The 25505-nt window shown below is 44.2% G+C and overlaps 1 protein-coding gene across 5 annotated transcripts; it reads right to left on the reverse strand.

Moving 5' to 3' along the window:
• Positions 1-5813: 5813 nt before the first annotated feature.
• On the reverse strand, positions 5814-14506 carry LOC136633245 (protein split ends-like). 5 transcript variants are annotated; one of them, XM_066608828.1, is made up of 4 exons: positions 14440-14506; positions 13524-13676; positions 11196-13230; positions 5814-11066 (listed from the first exon to the last, which is right to left on the reverse strand). In XM_066608828.1, exons 2-4 carry the CDS (start codon positions 13653-13655, stop codon positions 5962-5964), a joined length of 7272 nt encoding a protein of 2423 aa, XP_066464925.1. In that variant the 5' UTR covers positions 13656-13676; positions 14440-14506; the 3' UTR covers positions 5814-5961. The 5 variants fall into 5 exon arrangements, with proteins under 5 accessions (XP_066464925.1, XP_066464928.1, XP_066464926.1 ...); XM_066608831.1 differs by having other exon boundaries at positions 5814-10475; positions 10605-13230; XM_066608829.1 differs by having other exon boundaries at positions 5814-9911; positions 10041-13230.
• Positions 14507-25505: the final 10999 nt, after the last annotated feature.

The raw sequence follows: 25505 nt of genomic DNA on the forward strand, positions 1-25505 counted from the left end.
GTATCTTTCAGCCCCCCCTTGTGACCCTGAGCTTAGAGTGAATCTGAAAGCCCCCACTTTTGCAAAATAACTGTTCTCTCTCTACGAATATGCATTCACTGCATTTGAACTCATAAATAACACATATGCTGGGACCTTCTGACAATGCAACATGTTCTGCATTTTCAACCCTTGTATTCTTAAAAGCCCCCACAGGATGTGAGTGGGGTATAACTTTCTTACACCTGTATGAAAGAGACCAAGACATGTCCATTTGTGACCTCAGAACCCAGTAAGAATATACCTTAGAAATTGCTATATTTCCTGCCTTATAAGACAGTATAATTGATTAGATTCATTACAAGCTTCCATTCCATTACAGCAAGCAAAGATAGTTTTCAGGATTAGTATTGCATTCTCTCTGCTTTGTTATCTCTTGACCTTGAAAGCTAGACACAAACTGCAGCTTCAAGTAAACAATCCTTCTCCCACTAAAAGCAAGCTCAGTTAACCATTTGCACATATAGTATATACATATATATACACACACACATACATCTATATTTATCTGCCAACAAATCACATGCTTTGTAACTTTCCTCTCGACTTTGCTTGTTTCCCATATTTCTCTCCCTACCTAACTGCCAATGTAACCTTCAGTAGACACTCTCCTGACACCCTCTTGATCACTTACTGTACTTTCCAACATTTCACTTACGGATACTTTCTTAATACGTGTACATACTTAACTTTCTCTGACTGTCTCTCTGCTTCTCACTTTAGCACTTTCTAGCAAACCTTGTTCTTTCAAGGCGCGCTTCTTGGTCCTAAAGACCTCCTCCCAGTCCCCATATTGTAATCTACCGTGCGGGTCGATGTCACACATTTTCATAAGAGTTTTCTTACAGTTTACAAATTGGGACCCTTGTCTCTCCTCCACCAATTGATCCGCATGGCGGCGGCCCATAAGGGGCTCCGTCTTTTTTAATAAGGTCTTACGCATATTAGAACAACAACAACAATAATAATAACACGCTCCATAGAGTGCATCCTTCTGACCCGAATTGTCAGCCCCTTATATACGGCAAAACAACCGAAGACATCTCCTTCTATGGAACCAGTCTCATAGAGTGCATCTCCTCCTCAGCTAAACCATCAACAACTAACTAAACTAAAACCGAGGGTCCCTTCTTCTATGAGACAAAATGAAAAGTAAGAGGAAAAAAAATTCTGCAGATACAACAAACAACCTCCACTATTGCTAAAACGCTACGGACTTCAAAGTACAAATAGACTACAGACTAGTTCCTGGGTGAGCGATTGGTGCGCTTATCACGGTCAGTGGTCCGTGACGGCAAACCCGAAGCCCACGAGTTACCGTGTAGAACTCTTAACCCAACCCGTCCGGTCACAAAACACAGATAGTCCCTCCTGCTGCAAGACTCTCAGCGTAAAACACAACATAAATATATGCCGGTCTTACCTGGAGTTCTGTGAGTTGATCAGGCTCGGTTTGCAGCAGGACAGCTTCCCCGTGGCGTGGATCCGGGTGGACAGGGCTGCACGGCTCCGGTTTTACCGCCCCACCTTTTTGGGCGCCATTTGTCAGGGAAATTCTGCGTACAGCACCAATCAGGCTCACCCCAATGCCCCACTGCCGGCGGTAAAGAAGAGACACCACACGGAGGTCTGGTATAGTTCCTCACACGGGGACATAACTGCGCACTTTATTACAGATTACATGGGATCTTATACCCTTTGGTCTCATCACTAGGAATGGGTAATGGTCTCATTGGCTCAAATTCACCGCATAACCATATATGTAAAGTCCGGATTTCCGGCTGAGGCACTGAAAGTTATATACGTAGTTCAACAGTCGTTATCTAGATACGGCGCTTCTGGGAAAACAGCCAAGCACACGGCCTTCGTATTTGGTTCTTCCTTGCGGTGTTTAAGATACATTTTGTCTTCGCCTTGCAAGGCCTTTGGAATATCTGATGTAAGGCGACAGATTAAGTTTTTCTCATTTTAACTTTGAATAGAACTTGCATACAGGTATAAAAGCATAAAAAACATATGGCAATATATACATATACCCTCACAAAAGGCTTACCCTACACCGGTGTTTTGTAGATCGGGGGTCCCGTGATCCTGGTCCTGGGGTGTTGGCAGTTGGTGTCGTCAGGTATCGGCTGCAGGGGAAGAGGAGTCCCCCGCCCCACGTTGGGCGCCAAGTAAACTGTAGGGGGTCTTCAATGGAGACCAGTGCTGATGTTGCCTGAGTCCAAATTCAAAGGAGAGTTATAACGAGTACCCGGAGAACCATGAGAACCCACTAACACAACATAGTGGGCCAAAATGAATTCTGCTTTATTAGGAGAAACACACAGCTTATATAGGCCGTCGCCCGCTCAGGGTGCGACGTTGAAGAATTACTTAGTCAGGTGATTAGTTTGAAAAACAGAATATTAGCACATTTCATTCTTGCAAAAAGAACTTATCTTGAAAGAAACACTTCTGCTGCGTTCGGGCGCAGTTCGGGCGTATCCGGCCACTTCTAAGTTCCTTATTTTTCTTATGTCATGTCAGCATTAGGAGTTACTTTAGAAACAAGATTAACCCTTAACAATGGTGTTCAGTGAACTGCGATTGGAGCTGTATTTGCACTTCTTCAGAATCTGCAACTCTATGGCCTATATGCTTGATTTCTGCCTGTAACGCTTCTATTGCTTGCATTTGTGAGCTAGAAGCTTTGGTTAATAGAGCGTCTATCTCGTTTTTTGTGGGAATGCTCCTTAAGTGCGCCTTCCAATCCCAATTTTCATCTGAGTCAGTTTCAACCGCTGCATCAGCTCTTGTGGACCCACGGTTTGTTGGGCCTTTTGTCTTGAGAAATTTGTTAGATGGTGGGGGAGTGTCCGGCGTATCACTATAGTCTCCGTGGGGGAACTATTGGGGTTCTGTGAGGATCTCCTCTCTCCTTTTTCGCTTGTGGTGGAAGGCGGGAATTCGCTTCCCCCTCCTAGTCCGCCACGGGCTGCATGGTGGGCTGCAGGCTGGGCTGTATGGTGGACTGCATATTGGACTGCAGGGTGAACTGCATGGTGGGCTGCAGGCTAGGCTGGGTGTTGGACTGCAGGCTGGGCTGCATAGAGGACTGCAGACTGGGCTGCGTGGTGGGCTGCAGGGTGAGCTGCATGGTGGGCTGCAGGCTGGGCTGGATGGTAGGCTGTATAGTGGGATGCAGGTTGGACTGCATAGTAGATTGCAGGCTGGGTTGCATGGCGGGCTGCAGTGTGGGTTGCAAGCTGGACTGCGGACTGGGCTGTAGGGTGGACTGCAGGGTGGTTTGATTGATAGGCTGTATGGTGGGCTTCCCTCCCCCAAGTGAGAGCCTGAGCCGTCTCTCACCTCTCTCAGGCCGCTGCCGGTAGAGTGCAGAAGTCCTGGGGATAGGGGGGCAGGAGACTCACCACTGGTTTCCTCGCTAGGGAGGTCGCTGGTCTAAGGGGGGTTTGAACTATTCCCCTGGTGTCCCACTCCACTAGTCTGACCTGCATTAATGGCGCTCATGGAGGTGGGAGGAGCCAGCCATGGGAGGCTCTTCTGCTTTTTATTTTTGCTGTACGGCGGCGGTGATGGGCCCCGCTGTTCCTGGAGGTCTGGAGAGCGGTGGTGAGTGCTCTGGTGCGTAGAAGTCTGCTGGGGAGCCGCTGCAGTCGGCTCAGCGCTAGGTATGGACAGAGCCTCTCCCTCCTGCTCCGGCGCCGTTCTTCTCCTTGGATACTGGCCTATGTAGTTGTCCAGGAGCCCCGTTTCCTTGCCTCATGTCGTCCCCCGATCTCTAGGCCATCTTGTGCATCCCATGGTGAGTAGATGGCGCGTCATGTGATGCTGTGGGCATATCATGTGCTCTACTGTGCATGAGCGCCGGAGTGTCATGCAGGACGTCGGGGGGGGCGGATCCGGAGGTAAGTATGGGGTCTCTGGGGGGAGCCGTGACGGGCTCCGCTGCGGAATTCCACTTGCGGAGCCCGTCACGGCCGTGCGCACTAGGCCTAATACTATATAGTGTGTCAGTTATAGGATAGTGTAATCACATGATGAAAATATGTTTTCTGCCATTTTGTTTTATAAATCTATATTTGTATCAAGGTAAAAGGTAGCATAAACTGCAGGTAGAAGACTGCCTAAATAGGGGAATTAAGGTGGAACAGAAGTTAGTGATAACGTGTAAACCAATCATACCATGTCGTATTTGCATGAGGAAAAGAAAGTAAGTTTTGCTATTAGGTAAGCTTTGCTATTGTTCTGGGCACTTCATTTTTTGGAATGAGAATTCACTGGGTGCCTGCTGGCATAATAAACCTCTGATTTTCTGAAAAAGACAAGTCTCCAGGGTTTTCTGTTCCCAAAATGTCTTTGTTTCCTATGGAGTAGAGACTGCTACTGAGAGAAGGGCAAGTGAAACCCTGACAAATCTTAAAGAGGTTGTCCACTTCTAAACTATTTATGGCCTACCCTCAGGATAGGTCATCAATAGTAGTTTGGCTGGGACCCATTGCCTGCATCCCCCACGGATCAGTTATTCACCAGCCTAGTACACTTGTGTACTGAGCTCATTCTTGCAGGAAGCAGATAGCTCTGTTCTTACTGCAGTGATTAGCCTTGGTATTGCAGGCAAAGTTCCCATTCATTTCACTGAGAACTCAACCTGCAATGCCAAGCCTGGCAAATGCATTAAGAATGGAGCTGTCTGCTTCCTGCAGAAATCTACTCAGTGCATGAAGGCATGGACAAGGTGAACAGTAGATCCACTGTGATACTGGGCAGCAGAATGCCACGAATCTACTAGTGATGACCCATCCTGACAACAGACGGTCAATAATTTACAACTGGACAAACCCTTTAATCCTCTGAGGATATTTGTTAAATATTTGCTATGTTCTTCTGTTGACAACATTATTTGCTGTAAAGTGCCGTTCTTCCGAGAATTCAGATGCTCATTTGTTTCCACTATTTCACAATAAACAGTTTCAAGCATCAAGGACTATAGTCATGTTTCGATACAAGCTGCTGTCAACTTTATTGTATAACCATAGGCAGGTTCATGCTTGTGAACACTGCTAGCACTGCACTGTCAGTGTAGCTGGGTCCATAATACGATGGAGGCCACTATGTTACCCTTGGTGGTGGTACCCTGGATAGTCTTGCTATAATCTTGTCCTGTCTGTGAGCATTTGTGGACTGGAATAATTGCAGTGGAGTGTATTGGTGTATGTTCACCCTGGATTCACTAATGCCAATGATACCAGGAAAGTACACCGTAAAGCCTGTGAGAAGTCGGAAGAGAGATACTAGCATTGTCTAGGAGTCAGTGGCTGCCTTGTGGATAACATCCATATAGCCTACATTTTCTTACTTACTAGGACTGGCTGACTAGTGGCCTAAGAGAATTGCTAAGATGTACCTACGAGGTATCAGTTAGTAGTTTGGCCAGAATACGTAAGCTCACAAGCCCATGTCAAGGGTCCTCATTGTCCTGTGAGTCCCTATTCTGCAAGACAATTAAAACCCCAAAAAGGGTGTCCTGCGTACAAGCAGGGCGATTGTCCCAAAAAGGATAACCCCACACTGGAACCTGGAACCATCAGGTTTGCTGTGCCTCTGCATCAGTAAAGAAATTATTTTGTGTAACGAGTCTTAACTTTTTTGCTATGTCCCAGCGGGAAGAGCCACCCTTTTACATGGGCAGCGCATGATTATTTTAACCCGGGCATCAATAATGTTACTGTATTTTCAGATGTTTATAAAATGATGAGACACACAGTGGGTGAAGCTATAGCAGTGTACTTTATTACTTTCTTCCAGTTGTATATTGGAATTTAATCTCTAAGGCATTCATAGTAAAAGATTCTCTACAGACAAGTTCCTAAAAGAGATGAGAGAAGATCTGTCAGCATATAAGGCCAGGTTTCTCTTTTAGTAATAATACCAATAGGGAGACCAAAGGCTATATCCTGAGTTACACAGAAATTGCCAGAATGACAGTTGATTGGTTTCTTGTGTGGGCATCTGAGCCTGGAAAGCTGACTGATATCCAACTTGTTGAGGAACAACCTGGAAAGCTACCTGATATCCCAATTGTGAAGACAGAACCTGGGATGCTGCCTGAGATAGAACCTGGAGAGGAACAGCCTGAGGAGCTCCCTGTGGTACCACTTGTGGAAGAGCAGCCTGAGGAGCTCCATTAGATTGCACTTGTGGAGGTTGCTGAGGCATCACTACAGTTGGTTGTTGAGTTGTTGATTGATTCAGCATGTAAAATAGTTGGTGAGGTGACTGACCTGGTAGACCTTGATGTGGGACGATAAACACTTGATGTCCCTGAGAGGCTACTCTGGGAACTGGAGCTGGTTGATGAACTAGTCCTGCAGTGGTCTGTTGAGATGGTATTCCTTGTGGAGGAAAACCCAGAGGAGCTCTGAGAGGTACCACTTGTGAAGGAACAACATGGGGACCAACCGGAAATTGTGTTTGAGCTACAGGTGATGTTTGACCTTCATTTGGTTGTTGACCAGACACTTGTTGAGTCTGTTCTGGCTGTGGAGCTTTCACTTGTGGTTCTTGCATACCTGTAGCTGGTTCAGGATCTGCTACGGCTGGTGGTTGGGGTAGCGCTAGAGATGGTTGTTGAGTTGATTGATTCAGCACCTGAACATGGTGGTTCGGTAAAGATGTGGACCCATCTTGTGCTAGGAGAGTAGGCTGCACTGGAGTTTGACCTGGAGACTGGACCGCTGCAGGCTGTTGAGTTGGTGAAGTTGGTACTGCTTGCTGAGCAGGATACTGTTGTGTGATTTGCTGAACTGGAGGTGTTTGTTGCGTTTGCAGATCTTGAGGTTGTGCTTCAGGTTGTGTTGCTTGCTGAGGTAAAGCTGCTTGTTGAGGTGATACTGCATGCTGAACTGGAGGTTGTGCTGCTACTTGAGCTGGAAGTGTTTGTGCAGTTTGTACTACTTGCAGCACAGTAGCTGGTTGGTTAGTTATTGCTACTTGATGGGGAGTTGCTTGTTGCACTTGCGGTACTTGCATATCTGTAGCTGGTTCAGGATTTGCTACCGCTGGTGGTTGGGGTAGCGCTAGAGATGGTTGTAGAGTTGATTGATTCAGCACCAGAACATGGTGGTTAGGTAAAGATGTGGACCCATCTTGTGCTAGGACAGTAGGTTGCACTGGAGATTGACCTGGAGACTGGACCGCTGCAGGCTGTTGAGTTGGTGAAGTTGGTACTGCTTGCTGAGTAGGATACTGTTGTGTGATTTGCTGAACTGGAGGTGTTTGTTGCGTTTGCAGATCTTGAGGTTGTGCTTCAGGTTGTGTTGCTTGCTGAGGTTGAGCTGCATGTTGACATGATACTACATGCTGAACTGGAGGTTGTGCTGCTACTTGAGCTGGAAGTGTTTGTGCAGCTTGTACTCCTTTCGGCACAGTAGCTGGTTGGTTAGTTATTGCTACTTGATGGGGAGTTGCTTGTTGCACTTGCGGTACTTGCATACTTGTAGCTGGTTCAGGATTGGCTACGGCTGGTGGTTGGGGTAGCGCTAGAGATGGTTGTTGAGTTGATTGATTCAGCACCTGAACATGGTGGTTAGGTAAAGATGTGGAACCATCTTGCGCTAGGACAGTAGGTTGCACTGGAGATTGACCTGGAGACTGGACCGCTGCAGGCTGTTGAGTTGGTGAAGTTGATACTGCTTGCTGAGCAGGATACTGTTGTGTGATTTGCTGAACTGGAGGTGTTTGTTGCGTTTGCAGATCTTGAGGTTGTGCTTCAGGTTGTGTTGCTTGCTGAGGTAAAGCTGCTTGTTGACATGATACTACATGCTGAACTGGAGGTTGTGCTGCTACTTGAGCTGGAAGTGTTTGTGCAGCTTGTACTACTTGCGGCACAGTAGCTGGTTGGTTAGTTATTGCTACTTGATGGGGAGTTGCTTGTTGCACTTGCGGTACTTGCATACTTGTAGCTGGTTCAGGATTGGCTACGGCTGGTGGTTGGGGTAGCGCTAGAGATGGTTGTTGAGTTGATTGATTCAGCACCTGAACATGGTGGTTAGGTAAAGATGTGGACCCATCTTGTGCTAGGACAGTAGGTTGCACTGGAGATTGACCTGGAGACTGGACCGCTGCAGGCTGTTGAGTTGGTGAAGTTGATACTGCTTGCTGAGCAGGATACTGTTGTGTGATTTGCTGAACTGGAGGTGTTTGTTGCGTTTGCAGATCTTGAGGTTGTGCTTCAGGTTGTGTTGCTTGCAGAGGTAAAGCTGCTTGTTGACATGATACTACATGCTGAACTGGAGGTTGTGCTGCTACTTGAGCTGGAAGTGTTTGTGCAGCTTGTACTACTTGCGGCACAGTAGCTGGTTGGTTAGTTATTGCTACTTGATGGGGAGTTGCTTGTTGCACTTGCGGTACTTGCATACCTGTAGCTGGTTCAGGATTTGCTACCGCTGGTGGTTGGGGTAGCGCTAGAGATGGTTGTAGAGTTGATTGATTCAGCACCTGAACATGGTGGTTAGGTAAAGGTGTGGAACCATCTTGTGCTAGGAGAGCAGGCTGCACTGGAGTTTGACCTGGAGACTGGACCGCTGCAGGCTGTTGAGTTGGTGAAGTTGATACTGCTTGCTGAGCAGGATACTGTTGTGTGATTTGCTGAACTGGAGGTGCTTGTTGCGTTTGCAGAGCTTGAGGTTGTGCTTCATGTGGTGTTGCTTGCTGAGGTGGAGCTATTTGAGGAGCTGATACTCCCTGGAGAATAGGAGTGTGTTCTCTTCTTACTTGATGAACTGGAGGTGTTTGTTGCGTTAGCAGAACTTGAGGTTGTGCTTCAGGTTGTGTTGCTTGCTGAGGTGGAGCTGCATGTTGACCTGATAATACATGCTGAACTGGAGGTTGTGCTGCTACTTGAGCTGGAAGTGTTTGTGCAGCTTGTACTACTTGCGGCACAGTAGCTGGTTGGTTAGTTATTGCTACTTGATGGGGAATTGCTTGTTGCACTTGCGGTACTTGCATACCTGTAGCTGGTTCAGGATTTGCTACCGCTGGTGGTTGGGGTAGCGCTAGAGACGGTTGTAGAGTTGATTGATTCAGCACCTGAACATGGTGGTTAGGTAAAGGTGTGGACCCATCTTGTGCTAGGAGAGCAGGCTGCACTGGAGTTTGACCTGGAGACTGGACCGCTGCAGGCTGTTGAGTTGGTGAAGTTGATGCTGCTTGCTGAGCAGGATACTGTTGTGTGATTTGCTGAACTGGAGGTGTTTGTTGCATTTGCAGAGCTTGAGGTTGTGCTTCATGTTGTGTTGCTTGCTGAGGTGGAGCTGATTGAGGAGCTGATACTCCTTGGAGAATAGGAGTGTGTTGTCTTCTTACTTGATGAATTGGAGGTGTTTGTTGCGTTTGCAGAACTTGAGGTTGTGCTTCAGGTTGTGTTGCTTGCTGAGGTGGAGCTGCATGTTGAGTTGATAATACATGCTGAACTGGAGGTTGTGCTGCTACTTGAGCTGGAAGTGTTTGTGCAGCTTGTACTACTTGCGGCACAGTAGCTGGTACGGTAGTTATTGCTACTTGATGGAGAGTTGCTTGTTGCACTTGCGGTACTTGCATACCTGTAGCTGGTTCAGGATTTGCTACCGCTGGTGGTTGGGGTAGCGCTAGAGATGGTTGTTGAGTTGATTGATTCAGCACCTGAACATGGTGGTTAGGTAAAGGTGTGGACCCATCTTGTGCTAGGAGAGCAGGCTGCACTGGAGTTTGACCTGGAGACTGGACCGCTGCAGGCTGTTGAGTTGGTGAAGTTGGTACTGCTTGCTGAGCAGGATACTGTTGTGTGATTTGCTGAACTGGAGGTGTTTGTTGCGTTTGCAGAACTTGAGGTTGTGCTTCATGTGGTGTTGCTTGCTGAGGTGGAGCTGTTTGAGGAGCTGATACTCCTTGGAGAATAGGAGTGTGTTCTCTTCTTACTTGATGAACTGGAGATGTGTGTAGCGTTTGCAGAACTTGAGGTTGTGCTTCAGGTTGTGTTGCTTGCTGAGGTGGAGCTGCATGTTGACCTGATAATACATGCTGGACTGGAGGTTGTGCTGCTACTTGAGCTGGAAGTGTTTGTGCAGCTTGTACTACTTGCGGCACAGTAGCTGGTTGGTTAGTTATTGCTACTTGATGGGGAGTTGCTTGTTGCACTTGCGGTACTTGCATACCTGTAGCTGGTTCAGGATTTGCTACCGCTGGTGTTTGGGGTAGCGCTAGAGATGGTTGTAGAGTTGATTGATTCAGCACCTGAACATGGTGGTTAGGTAAAGATGTGGACCCATCTTGTGCTAGGGGAGTAGGCTGCACTGGAGTTTGACCTGGAGACTGGACCGCTGCAGGCTGTTGAGTTGGTGAAGTTGATACTGCTTGCTGAGCAGGATACTGTTGTGTGATTTGCTGAACTGGAGGTGTTTGTTGCATTTGCAGAGCTTGAGGTTGTGCTTCATGTTGTGTTGCTTGCTGAGGTGGAGCTGTTTGAGGAGCTGATACTCCTTGGAGAATAGGAGTGTGTTGTCTTCTTACTTGATGAATTGGAGGTGTTTGTTGCATTTGCAGAACTTGAGGTTGTGCTTCAGGTTGTGTTGCTTGCTGAGGTGGAGCTGCATGTTGAGTTGATAATACATGCTGAACTGGAGGTTGTGCTGCCACTTGAGCTGGAATTGTTTGTGCAGCTTGTACTACTTGCGGCACAGTAGCTGGTTGGTTAGTTATTGCTACTTGATGGGGAGTTGCTTGTTGCACTTGCGGTACTTGCATACCTGTAGCTGGTTCAGGATTTGCTACCGCTGGTGGTTGGGGTAGCGCTAGAGATGGTTGTTGAGTTGACTGATTCAGCACCTGAACATGGTGGTTAGGTAAAGGTGTGGACCCATCTTGTGCTAGGAGAGTAGGCTGCACTGGAGTTTGACCTGGAGACTGGACCGCTGCAGGCTGTTGAGTTGGTGAAGTTGATGCTGCTTGCTGAGCAGGATACTGTTGTGTGATTTGCTGAACTGGAGGTGTTTGTTGCGTTTGCAGAACTTGATGTTGTGCTTCAGGTTGTGTTGCTTGCTGAGGTAGAGCTGTTTGAGGAGCTGATACTCCTTGGAGAATAGGAGTATGTTGTCTTCTTACTTGATGAACTGGAGATGTTTGTTGCGTTTGCAGAACTTGAGGTTGTGCTTCAGGTTGTGTTGCTTGCTGAGGAACTGCTTGTTGACCTGATACTACATGCTGAACTGGAGGTTGTGCTGCTACTTGAGCTGGAACTGTTTGTGCAGCTTGTACTACTTGCGGCACAGTAGCTGGTTGGTTAGTTATTGCTACTTGATGGGGAATTGCTTGTTGCACTTGCGGTACTTGCATACTTGTAGCTGGTTCAGGATTGGCTACGGCTGGTGGTTGGGGTAGCGCTAGAGATGGTTGTTGAGTTGATTGATTCAGCACCTGAACATGGTGGTTAGGTAAAGATGTGGACCCATCTTGTGCTAGGACAGTAGGCTGCATTGGAGTTTGACCTGGAGACTGGACCGCTGCAGGCTGTTGAGTTGGTGAAGTTGATGCTGCTTGCTGAGCAGGATACTGTTGTGTGATTTGCTGAACTGGAGGTGTTTGTTGCGTTAGCAGAACTTGAGGTTGTCCTTCAGGTTGTGTTGCTTGCTGAGGTAAAGCTGCTTGTTGAGGTGATACTGCATGCTGAACTGGAAGTTGTGCTGCTACTTGAGCTGGAAGTGTTTGTGCAGCTTGTACTACTTGCGGCACAGTAGCTGGTTGGTTAGTTATTGCTACTTGATGGGGAGTTGCTTGTTGCACTTGCGGTACTTGCATACTTGTAGCTGGTTCAGGATTGGCTACGGCTGGTGGTTGGGGTAGCGCTAGAGATGGTTGTTGAGTTGATTGATTCAGCACCTGAACATGGTGGTTAGGTAAAGATGTGGACCCATCTTGTGCTAGGACAGTAGGCTGCATTGGAGTTTGACCTGGAGACTGGACCGCTGCAGGCTGTTGAGTTGGTGAAGTTGATACTGCTTGCTGAGCAGGATACTGTTGTGTGATTTGCTGAACTGGAGGTGTTTGTTGCGTTTGCAGAACTTGAGGTTGTGCTTCATGTGGTGTTGCTTGCTGAGGTGGAGCTGCATGTTGACATGATACTACATGCTGAACTGGAATTTGTGCTGCTACTTGAGCTGGAAGTGTTTGTGCAGCTTGTACTACTTGCGGCACAGTAGCTGGTTGGTTAGTTATTGCTACTTGATGGGGAATTGCTTGTTGCACTTGCGGTACTTGCATACTTGTAGCTGGTTCAGGATTGGCTACGGCTGGTGGTTGGGGTAGCGCTAGAGATGGTTGTTGAGTTGATTGATTCAGCACCTGAACATGGTGGTTAGGTAAAGATGTGGACCCATCTTGTGCTAGGACAGTAGGCTGCATTGGAGTTTGACCTGGAGACTGGACCGCTGCAGGCTGTTGAGTTGGTGAAGTTGATGCTGCTTGCTGAGCAGGATACTGTTGTGTGATTTGCTGAACTGGAGGTGTTTGTTGCGTTTGCAGAACTTGAGGTTGTCCTTCAGGTTGTGTTGCTTGCTGAGGTAAAGCTGCTTGTTGAGGTGATACTGCATGCTGAACTGGAAGTTGTGCTGCTACTTGAGCTGGAACTGTTTGTGCAGCTTGTAATACTTGCGGCACAGTAGCTGGTTGGTTAGTTATTGCTACTTGATGGGGAATTGCTTGTTGCACTTGCGGTACTTGCATACTTGTAGCTGGTTCAGGATTGGCTACGGCTGGTGGTTGGGGTAGCGCTAGAGATGGTTGTTGAGTAGATTGAGTCAGCACCTGAACATGGTGGTTAGGTAAATGCCCGGAGCCATCTTGGACTGGTTGAGCTGGAAGTTGGGGCTGAGATGCAGGTTGTAAGTCTTGAGCAGCTGGTGTTGACTGTTCATTTGCTGCTGGTGCTTGAGATGGGACTTGGCTGTTGGATTGTTGTGTTGGAGCGCCTGCTGCTTGCTGCTGATGTGCTTGCGACTGACATTGCTGGACGCTGCGTTCCTTCCGTACATGCTTGTGATAAGCCTTAGCGACAACACACATCAAAGTGATGTATTCTTTATAGCTTATTACACCATCGCGATTTCTGTCCACAGCTTTCAAGACTAAGTTAATGGTTTCTGGATCTCCGGTATTCTGTAATGAAAGCAATAACTGAAACATGCTTTTAAACTGTGACAAAGCACTAACAGCTTCATATATCACAACGATTGTAAATGTAGGGCGAGACCTTAAACCTAAAGTAGATCAGGTATCACTAGTCAAAGTCCATAAATCATCAGAAGTTATGTGGATCATCTATTTCTAGTGCTAATTGATGGATACTTATGATGACTACAGACATAAATTGGACAGTCTACAGTAACTCAGACCCAACTACCATCACCATAGACACTATTCATATATCTTTGACCATGTCAGTGACTTACTTTGATGACTTCGGACAGCTCCTCCTGTATGAGCCGCTCCATTTCTGCTGGTTTTAGACTTTGACATGGGTCTTGGGAATACTTTTCGTAGATTTCCATGAAAGTGTGGATTGCTTGCATGAGGTTGGACATTTTGATTGATGTTTTCTAAATCTGCAGTATGAAGACAGTAAATACATAATAATGTGTGTGGACATTGCTGACCCAGTAACAATTGACCTCAAATATTGTGAAGCCAAGAACCCGAGCTGACCCAATGACCATCATGTCCAAACTGTGCTCTGATCATTCTCTCTTATCATCAATGTAGAGAAGGAAAACAAGGAAAAACAAAGAACAAAGCATTGACTCATGGAAGACGCTATATGGATGACGGAGACTCTAATAGACCATTTGTGAGGGTTGGAAGGGTTGGAAGGAGAATAAATAGACAAAACAGGCAGATTTATAGAAGAAGCTACATGGGTGATGAAGACTCTAGCAGAGCAATTGCAAGGGTTGGAATGAGGATGACAAAGACCAGGAGTAGTAATGGAAGATCATCTAAGTCTTGGAATGAGGAGTCATGAACTGAGATACTATTCAAATCTTCTATGGGTATTTCCATCCAGATCAGATCAGACAGATTGATGGAGGACCCTCTCAAAGCATTGACAGCCGCAGGCTCCTCCTCGTAATCATTATACGTCACTAATAAGAAGTGGTACCGTGGAAAATACATAAAGCAACCACATTTGTTACCAGTCGGACACACTGCATTTTATTTTTAACTCCAACCCTAAAACTAATCCATAGCCAAAAGATTTCCATGACTTTTTCCACTACTTACGTCCCTACACACGAGTATCTAAAGCAGTTCGTAGACCTGGAAAAAAGACTCAAGAGGAAGCTGCTCCCCGCCATGAGGTCTACTTACCTGTGTGTGTATATCGTTGATCAGTGGAGCAGTGAACCATACAGTACAGAATGGAGCTACCTGCCTGTATTTATACAGCTCCTCGTAGCCTATTTCATACATGATGACACACTCATGTCATGGTGTAATTATTAGTGTGCGATTGCTGATTATACGCTCAGTTGGCTACAAAAATGACACCAGTAATCTTCCCTGTACAACAGGTCCCATAAAATATTTTAAGCTGCAATCTCTCCTCACCGCCATCATCCTCCCTTCTAATATGATGCTGTGTGAAGGGCCACTATACAGGCACTTTGCAATTATACAGGGGCCCTCAGTGTTAGGTGTCAGACGTCAAATATACAATGCATTTGGAAAGTCTTCAGACCCTCTCACTTTCTTACATGTTATTACTTTGTGTCCATGTGGCCCCCATCATTCTGTACTCCGTTCCCCATAATCACAAAGTGACAACAGAACGGGAGAAATCTTTGTAATTTTAAAAAGTGAAAAACTACCATTTGGCAGTGACATAAGTATTCACACTCTGTACTCAGTACTTTCAGCTTCCAGTCTTCTTGGGGATGATGCCACATCGTTTGCGCCCATGGATTTGAGGATTTTCTGCCCTCTGTCAGGCTGGATGGGGGCCGTCTGTGGACAAGCCAATTTCAGGGATCTCCAGGATGTCCCATTGGGTTCAGGGCTCTGGCTGGGCCACTCAAGGATATTCACAGAGTTGTCCCTGCTCATGTGTTATCTTGGCTGTGGTCTTAGGGTCATTGTCTTTTTGGCTGGTGACCTTTCTGCAGAGTTTGAGGTCCCTTCTGCTCTGGATCAGGTTTTCATAATCTCTATATTTTGTTCCATTAAGCTTTCCACCCACCCTGACTGTCTCCCCTCCCCCAGCATGATTGTACATCACCAGGCTTTACTGTAGGGATAGTATTGGGCAGGTGATGAGCGGCGCCTGGTTTCCATCCACCCTGACTGCTCTGCACTCCACAGCATGATGCTCCACCACCAGGCTTCACTGTAGGGGTGGTATTGGGCAGGTGATGAGCAGCACCTGGTTTCTATCCATCCTGACTGGTCTCCCCTCCCCCAGTATGATCCTCCAGAGAGAATGCTTAGAGGCCAAAAAGTTCCATATTGGTGTTATTAGAGCAGAGATCTTGTTTCTCGCAGTGTGAGGGTCCGTGGGGGTCTTTTTGGTAACTCCTGGTGGCTTCCGTGTATCTTACTGAGGAGGCTTCTTTCTGGCCCCTCAGCCATAAAGCCCAGATTGGTGGAGGCTGCAGTGATGGTTGACCTTCTGGAAGTTTCTCCCATCTGCACACAGGATCTTTGGAGCTCAGCCAGAATGACCATTAAGTTCTTGGTCTCCTCTCTTACCGCGACCATTCTTCCCCTTAGTTTGGGGGTTGGTGGCTCTAGGAAGAGTACTGGTTGCTCTTCCATGTAAGTATTATGGAGGCCGCTGGGCTCTTGGGAACTTTCAGGGCAGCAGAGATGTGTTTGTAGCTTCTCCAGATCTGCGCCTCCACACAATCCTGTCTCTGAACTCTACAGGCAGTTCTGTTCTCCTCATGGTTTGGTTTTGGCTCTCATATGCATTGTGAGGGGTGAGACCTAGCATGAATGGAAGGGGGGTCTTTTACATCCAATCAACTGAATTTACCACAGGTGACTCCACTTAAGCTGTAGACATATCTTAAAAATGATAAAGAGAAATGGGAGACCCTAGAGCTAAATGTCAAGTGACATACTAAAGGGTGTGAATAATTATGTCAATACAAAATGGTACTTTTTTCATGAAGAAAAAAAACAATTACAAAGATTTCTCCCGTTCTGTTGTCACCTTGCAACATGCATAAAAGAAATCAAAATATTCAATCGTACCGGCATAAAACAAAATCAATAATACAATTATATGAGTCAGAAGCGGCGCTCCAATGGTATGTATGAAAGAAGAAAGGACTGGTGTGTTAAGGGACTCACCGCAACTGAACCGGTCCTCAGAGTCAGGCACCGGTCAGTTAGTTGGTCCACGGAAGCCTCTTATACCAGATTCTGGTTACTAACAGGTCAACAGTCTCAGAACATCCCAGAGGGAGAGCGGCAGACGTTAACTCCAAACATGTGTGTTTAAGGAGGAAAGAAATATGCAATCAGGAAAAAGAAAAACACTTCAGCGCTCCGTTGAACGGTGTCAATAAATATCAAGCTCTTACTTGTTTAGGGGTGTCCGACCTCCTGACACCCCTCATATCCAGGATAATAGGAAACTCAGTGTAGATAGACGTGTTCTTTTATGGATCAGATTTAATATATTTAAAATAAATTTAAAATACAATGCGACGCGTTTCGGCTTATGCTAAGCCTTCCTCAAGCAAGGAATATCCTGGATACGAGGGGTGTCAGGAGGTCGGACACCCCTAAACAAGTAAGAGCTTGATATTTATTGACACAGTTCAACAGAGCGCTGAAGTGTTTTTCTTTTTCCTGATTGCATAAAACAAAATCAGTGCATAAGTAGCTCTATACCGTCTCCCTCCTAAAGCTGCTCATTATATGACATATTATATTGTAAGATATATTTGATTCCATAATAAACTGCTAACTCATCTACAATAGTACTTAGATAAAAGAGTGCTGTATAGCAGAGCTGAGCATAGAACGACAGAAAGGACACCATTGTAGGCATTTACTATAGGCCACCTGGACAAGCAGAAGATATGGATGAACTCATTCTACATCAGATGACCAAGCTCTCCAAAAAGCACAACATAGTGATTATGTAAGATTTTACCCATCCAGACATTTGTTGGGAATCTCTCTCAGGTAAAAGTAATGGATCCAACAAATTCTTATCCGCTCTTGCTGACAACTTTATCTTCCAAAAGGTAGAAGAGAAAACAAGGGAATCTGCTACCTTGGACCTAATTCTTACCAACAGGGAAGAAATAGTTGAGGAAGGCCAGGTGGCTTGGACCTTAGGAGGCAGTGATCATGCTATCCTTGTATGTTGTATAACAAGGGGAGGAAGACCTGAGAAAACTCAGACCTCAAGGTTGGATTTCAGAAAGGCAGATTTTAATGGACTCTGAAAGAATCCAATGGCTGGATGTTCTTAAGGACAGAAATGTCCAAGAAGTTGGGAAATATTGCGAAATGAGATTCTCAAAGCGCAATCATTAACAATCCCTGAAAGTAGGATGAATGGGAAGCATTTAAAGAGACCAGGATGGATGAACACAGAACTTGCACACATGTTAAAAACTAAGAAAAATATGTTTATCAAATGGAAAGCGGGGGGAATATCTAAAGAAGAATATAATGTGGTCTGCAGAAACTGTAGAGCAAGTGTCAGAAAAGCTCAAGCTAATAATGAACTGAGGCTTGCAGGAGAGGCCAAAAGCAATAAAAACAGGATTTGGGGGGTATGTCAAAAGCAAAAGATGCTTACAAAATGAAACTGGTGAATTGGTTAAACATGATGTTGAGACTGCCGAACTTTTTAATTCCTATTTTATATCTGTTTTCTCTCAGAAAGTAGATGTAATATCAGCTGATCTTCCCTGTGCTATTGGGGGATACAAGACTGCAGGCTATCTATAAGCAGAGAGATGGTGAGGGAACACTTAGCTAACTTAAATGAATTTAGGTCTCAAAGTACAGATGAATTACATCCTAAGATACTAAATTAACAAGAATAATTAACCAGAGCCAGCATGGGTTTGTAACAAACAAGTCATGCCAGACAAATCTAATTTTCTTCTATGACAGAATTACCGACTGGGTTGATCAGGGAAATGCGGTGGATATAGTATATCTTGATTTTAGTAAAGCATTTGACAAAGTATCTCATACTATACTTATTGAAAAAAATGACCAAATATGGGATTGACAAGGCAACTGTTAGGTGGATTCACAACTGGCTGAGTGGTCGTACTCAAAGAGTGGTCATAAATGGCTGCACACCCAAGTGGAAGAATGTATCAAGTGGGGTACCACAAGGCTATGTCCTAGGCACAGTGTTGTTCATCGTTTTTATAAATGATCTGGAGAAGGGAATTGATGGGAAACTGATCAAATTTGAAGACGACACAAAGCAAGGAGGGATAGCTAACACTAGGGAAGAGAGGGAGAGTATTCAAAAATATCTGGAAAAGCTTGAACAGTGGGCAGCGACTAACAGAATGGTATTTAACAAGGAAATGTGCTAAGGCCTACATCTTGGCAAGGATAATGAAAAAAGTACATACAGAATGGAAGGAATTGGGCTAAGCAGCAGCACATGTGAAAAAGACTAGTTATACTAATAGATCATAGACTGAACATGAGTCAACAACGTGATACAGCAACCAAAAAGGCAAACACAATTCGGGGATGTATTAAGAGAAGCATGGAGTCTAGATCACGTGAGGTAATTATCCACCTCTACTCTTCCTTAGTCAGACCTCATCTAGAATACTGTGTCCAGTTCTGGGCACCCCACTTTAAAAAAAGACATAGACAAACTGGAGCAAGTTCAGAGACTTGTCCTATGAATCATGTCCTATGAGGAACGGTTAAAGGATCTGGGAATGTTTAGCTTGCAGAAAAGAAGGCTGAGAGGAGACTTTGTAGCGGTGTACAAATATATGAAGGGCTGTCACAGTCCAGAGGTATCAGTCCTATTTTCATTTGCACAAGGAAAGACTAGAAGCAATGGGATGAAACTGAAATGGAGGAGACACAAATTAGATATTAGTAAAAAATTTCTGACAGTGAGGGTGATCAATGAGTGGAACAGGTTACCATGGGAGGTGGTGAGTTCTCCTTCAATTGAAGTGTTCAAACAAAGGCCGGACAGATATCTGTCTGGGATGATTTAGTGAATCCTGCACTAAGCAGAGGGATGGACCAGATGACCCTGGAGGTCCCTTTCAACTCTACCATTCTATGATAATGGTGGAAGACGAACAGTACTGTTCATAATGCCAAAAGTCTATATGAATGTAAAGGGTCTACAAAGTTCCCATAAAGTTGGAGTTACACGTAAAGAAAATGGAAATTGTGAGGCTGAGTCGGAGCACTGACCAGCAGGGGAGTTAAAAAATAATGTAGCAAGGGTCAAAGTCAGTTAGGATTTTTACCTTCATAATTACCTATTCTATAATCCCAAATCATCCTGTTTTCCAACCAACATAATTTTTGACCACCACTTCTCACTTTATTCTCTGAGCACTACTCTTCTTACAACCACAATCTCTGATCACAACATCTCTGACCACCACAATCTCTAACCACCACTTTTCTGTCTACCAAAATCTCTAACTACTACTTCACTGAACATCACAATCTTTCATGTCTTCTTCATTGAGTTGGAGCCTCTGGTGATGGGTCGTGAATAAGATGAAGCTCTAGCTTGGCAGTTTCTGTTTCTGGTGGATGGCTAGCTTGATTTGGTGAAGAATTTTTAATTCCCAGAACTCGGCAAAACAAGTCTATAGAAGTAAGAATGCCTTTCACAGAAGACTTTTTTAAAAACACTAAATACTTTATTTGAAAAATACTCTCTAAAACATGAACACTACAGGCACAAAAAACATACCGCGGGCGTGATTAGTAGTGTAATATCACTCCATGTACAACAAAAGACAAACACTAATCTTGATATAAAGATGAAGAAGAAAACCCCATTTAGGTCCTTCTATTGGGCCAAATGGTACCCTTGATTCAGGGATATGTCGCAATAGTTCCCCGAAAAAATAAATATATGCAGGGTGTGGGTACATTCAATGTATATAGACCAGGGGTGTCAAAACTCATTTTCACAGAGGGCCACATCAGCCTTATGGCTTCCTTCAAAGGAAGTATAGTAAAAGTGAACCCCATAGTGGCCCGATTCGTAATAAGATCCCCCATAGTGGCCAGTGGCGCACACTATTATGTATATATATATATATATATATATATATATATATATATATATATATATACACACAGACACAAACTATTATTATACATATATATATGTATACACAGTCACACACTATTCTAAATATATATGCACAGATGCACACTGTTCTACTCATATACGCACAGACACACACTAATATACATATATATACACACAGACGCACACTATTCTACATATATACACACAGATGCACACTATTCTACATATATACACACAGATGCACACTATTCTACATATATACGCACAAATGCACACTATTCTACATATATACGCACAGACATATACCATCCTACTTATATGCGCACAGACGCACACTATTCTACATATATACGCACAGACGCACACCATTCTACATATATACGCACAGACGCACACCATTCTGCACATATATACGCACAGACGCACACCATTCTGCATATATACGCACAGACGCACACCATTCTGCATATGTACGTACAGAAGCACACCATTATACATATATACGCACAGACGCACGCCATTGTACACATATACACACACCATCGTACACAAAAACGCACAGACGCACACCATTGTACACATATACGCACAGACACACACACACACACTTTTATATATATATATATGTGTATATATATATATATATATATATATATATATATATATATATATATGTATATATATATATATATATATATGTATATATATATACACATATACACATACACACACAGGGCTAGTGAGAACAGTTGCCAACAACAACGGCATAAGGTTCTTATTATTGGGACATCCCGTCTATGGTGGTTATTACTGACCGTCCCGTTTATTTACGGGAATAGCCAGTCTATACACCCTGAGAGGTATCAAGGTACGCACCATATCATAGAGACTTTCTACCCTAAATTTTAAGGGGCTTAGATCTCATTGACAACACCGTCTATGGTCATTACCCAGATAATCAAAGGGACGTTACATGTCAATAACTACTATCTAAAGTCAATATCTTACTATCATGATCCCAATTGTTCTCACAGTTAGGCTCTCTTCCTTCTCCTGAAGATCCACTAAATTTGTGGTGAAACGCGTAGAGACAGTCCAATATTCAATTGAGCTTCTTTTTTTATGGATCTGATACAAGAACATAGTGTGAAAAAGAATTTAGGTAGAGTCAGATCGGGTTTTGGCACGTTGCTTGATCCGATTACCTGACCATCTATTTACATTGAATGTACCCACACCCTGCATATATTTATTTTTTTAGGGAACTATTGCGACATACCCCTGAATCAAGGGTACCATTTGGCCCAATAGAAGGACCTAAATAGACAAACTGGAACAAGTTCAGAGACTTGTCCTATGAATCATGTCCTATGAGGAACGGTTAAAGGATCTGGGAATGTTTAGCTTGCAGAAAAGAAGGCTGAGAGGAGACTTAGTAGCGGTGTACAAATATCTGAAGGGCTGTCACAGTCCAGGGGGATCAGTCCTATTTTCATTTGCACAAGGAAAGACTAGAAGCAATGGGATGAAACTGAAAGGGAGGAGACACAAATTAGATATTAGTAAAAATTTTCTGACAGTGAGGATGATCAATGAGTGGAACAGGTTACCACAGGAGGTAGTGAGTTCTCCTTCAATTAAAGTGTTCAAACAAAGGCCGGAAAAATATCTGTCTGGGATGATTTAGTGAATCCTGCACTAAGCAGAGGGATGGACCAGATGACCTTGGAGGTCCTTTCCAACTCTACCATTCTATGATAATGGTGGAAGACGAACAGTACTGTTCATAATGCCAAAAGTCTATATGAATGTATAGGGTCTGCAAAGTTCCCATAAAGTTGGAGTTACACGTAAAGAAAATGGAAATTGTGAGGCTGAGTCGGAGCACTGACCACCAGAGGAGTTATAAAAATAATGTAGCAAGGGTCAAAGTCAGTTAGGATTTTTACCTTCATAATTAACTATTCTATAATCCCAAATCATCCTATTTTCCAACCAACATAATTTTTGACCACCACTTCTCACTTTATTCTCTGACCACTACTCTTCTAACAACCACAATCTCTGATCACAACATCTCTGACCACCGCAATCTCTAACCACCACTTTTCTGTCTACCAAAATCTCTAACTACTACTTCACTGAACATCACAATCTTTCATGTCTTCTTCATTGAGTTGGAGCCTCTGGTGAGGGGTCGTGAATAAGATGAAGCTTCAGCTTGGCAGTTTCTGTTTCTGGTGGATGGCCAGCTTGATTTGGTGAAGAATTTTAAATTCACAGAACTCAGCAAAACAACTCTATAGAAGTAAGTATGCCCTTTCACAGAAGACTTTTTTTTAAAACAGTAAATACTTTATTTGAAAAATACTCTCTAAAAACATGAACACTACAGGCACAAAAAACATACCGCGGGCGTGATTAGTAGTGTAATATCACTCCACGTACAACAAAAGACAAACACTAATCTTGATATAAAGATGAAGAAGAAAACCCTATTTAGGTTCTTCTATTGGGCCAAATGGTACCCTTATGGCTGCCTTCAAAGGAAGTATAGTAAAAGTGAAGCCCATAGTGGCCTGATTCGTAATAAGGTCCTCCATAGTGGCCAGTGGCGCACACTATTATGCATATATATATATATATATATATATATACACGGGCACAAACTATTATTATACATATATATATGTATACACCGTCGCACACTATTCTAAATATATATGCACAGACGCACACTAATCTACATATATACGCACAGATGCACACTATTCTACATATATACACACAGATGCACACTATTCTACATATATACACACAGATGCACACTATTCTACATATATACGCACAGATGCACACTATTCTACATATATACGCACAGACATATACCATCCTACTTATATACGCACAGACGCACACCATTCTACATATATACGCACAGACGCACACCATTCTACATATATACGCACAGACGCACACCATTCTACATATATACGCACAGACGCACACCATTCTACATATATACGCACAGACGCACACCATTCTGCACATATATACGCACAGACGCACACCATTCTGCATATATACGCACAGACGCACACCATTCTGCATATGTACGTACAGACGCACACCATTATACTTATATACGCACAGACGCACTCCATTGTTCACATATACACACACCATCGTACACAAAAACGCACAGACGCACACCATTGTAAACATATAGGCACAGACGCACACCATTGTACACATATACGCACAGACACACACACACTTTTTTATATATATATATATATATATATATATATACATATACACATACACACACAAGGCTAGTGAGAACAGTTGCCAACAACAACGGCATAAGGTTCTTATTATTGGGACATCCCGTCTATGGTGGTTATTACTGACCGTCCCGTTTATTTACGGGAATAGCCAGTCTATACACCCTGAGAGGTATCAAGGTACGCACCATATCATAGAGACTTTCTACCCTAAATTTTAAGGGGGTTAGATCTCATCGACAACACTGTCTATGGTCATTACCCAGATAATCAAAGGGACGTTACATGTCAATAACTACTATCTAAAGTCAATATCTTACTATCATGATCCCAATTATTGTTCTCACAGTTAAGCTCTCCTCCTCCTGAAGATCCACTAAATTTGTGGTGAAACGCGTAGAGACAGTCCAATATTCAATTGAGCTTCTTTTTTTATGGATCTGATACAAGAACATAGTGTGAAAAAGAATTTAGGTAGAGTCAGATCGGGTTTTGGCACGTTGCTTGATCCGATTACCTGACCATCTGTATACATTGAATGTGCCCACACCCTGCATATATTTATCTTTTTAGGGAACTATTGCGACATACCCCTGAATCAAGGGTACCATTTGGCCCAATAGAAGGACCTAAATAGGGTTTTCTTCTTCATCTTTAAATCAAGATTAGTGTTTGTCTTTTGTTGTACGTGGAGTGATATTACACTACTAATCACGCCCGCGGTATGTTTTTTGTGCCCGTAGTGTTCATGTTTTTAGAGAGTATTTTTCAAATAAAGTAGTTAGTGTTTTAAAAAAAAAGTCTTCTGTGAAAGGTGAAGAATCTTTATGTTTATTTGCCTTGTTATTCCGAGGAGTCTCAAAAGTCTTCATCAACTCTAAGGCTCTCTGCGGTCCACACTTTTTTTTTATTACCGTGCACCCCAGAAAGAACCACAGAAATGCCCTCTGTCCACCAGGCACAGAAGATCCACAGTTAAGGTGCCCACAAACAATAGAGGATAGTCATCTGAAGCCACTGATTTCAGCACGCAGCCGAATATTACATGTGCACGGGGACACCCTGACATTCACCTGATGGCAGATAGTAAGCATTTGGCCAACAGCTACTGGAGGTCCACCCTTATGGATTTGAGCACGTTGCTTCTATGGGGCCTTTAGAGAGAGGGAGCCTAAACCTGGTTGGTCCCATCCTCTTTGCTAGTGGGGGGTGAGTGGGGATGCTTACCCTTCTTTATATAAAGAGAATGGTAAGGTGAATGGAAATGAGAGAGTAGGGAAAAGACCCTAGGGGCCCCGGCTTTATCTGGCATATGGGGCCCTCGAAAAGAATTGTGATCACTTCACCCAGGCATTTCTATCATAACGAGGGAAACTTTTCTTTTCACTTTGTTAATATGAGACATGATTTGGATGAGAGTAGAATCCAAGTGTCAGTCTGATCTGTCTATATCCAGCAAGCACCGGCATGGCGGTTCACCTCTATTACCTCTGCAGGTATCTAGGGCAGAGATTCCATCTGCATTAGACAGCCTGCGCTGTTCCACGTTAATAATAGATTACTAAATGTTGTCCCGCAAGGCAAAATTAGATATTAACAAAAGGAAAAATGCAGCTGGAACATGAGGATCACATGTCACCGAACCGCTCATTACCATAATCAGCATAATTGGGATCAGGTACAACCACAAGATGTTGGCAGCGGCTCACGTAGCGCAGGTGGCAATTACAGACAGAAATAGATTACATTAACGAACGGTGAACTCGCGGCTGCGCTGCACGCTCCTCCTCCAGGGGTACAGTACCACCCTCACTACTGTACTATCGCTGACCTGAGCGCTAATTACACGT

Source organism: Eleutherodactylus coqui, chromosome 6, assembly GCF_035609145.1.
Source record: "Eleutherodactylus coqui strain aEleCoq1 chromosome 6, aEleCoq1.hap1, whole genome shotgun sequence".
Classification (NCBI taxonomy): domain Eukaryota; kingdom Metazoa; phylum Chordata; class Amphibia; order Anura; family Eleutherodactylidae; genus Eleutherodactylus; species Eleutherodactylus coqui.

What these genes read in the sequence shown, in the direction of transcription:
- LOC136633245 (XM_066608827.1), bottom strand. Translation starts at nt 13,655, where the DNA reads ATGTCCAACCTCATGCAAGCAATCCACACTTTCATGGAAATCTACGAA. An exon ending in AGCTGTCCGAAGTCATCAAA is followed by an intron (nt 13,231 to 13,523) that starts GTAAGTCACTGA and finishes CTTTCATTACAG; the next exon opens with AATACCGGAGATCCAGAAAC.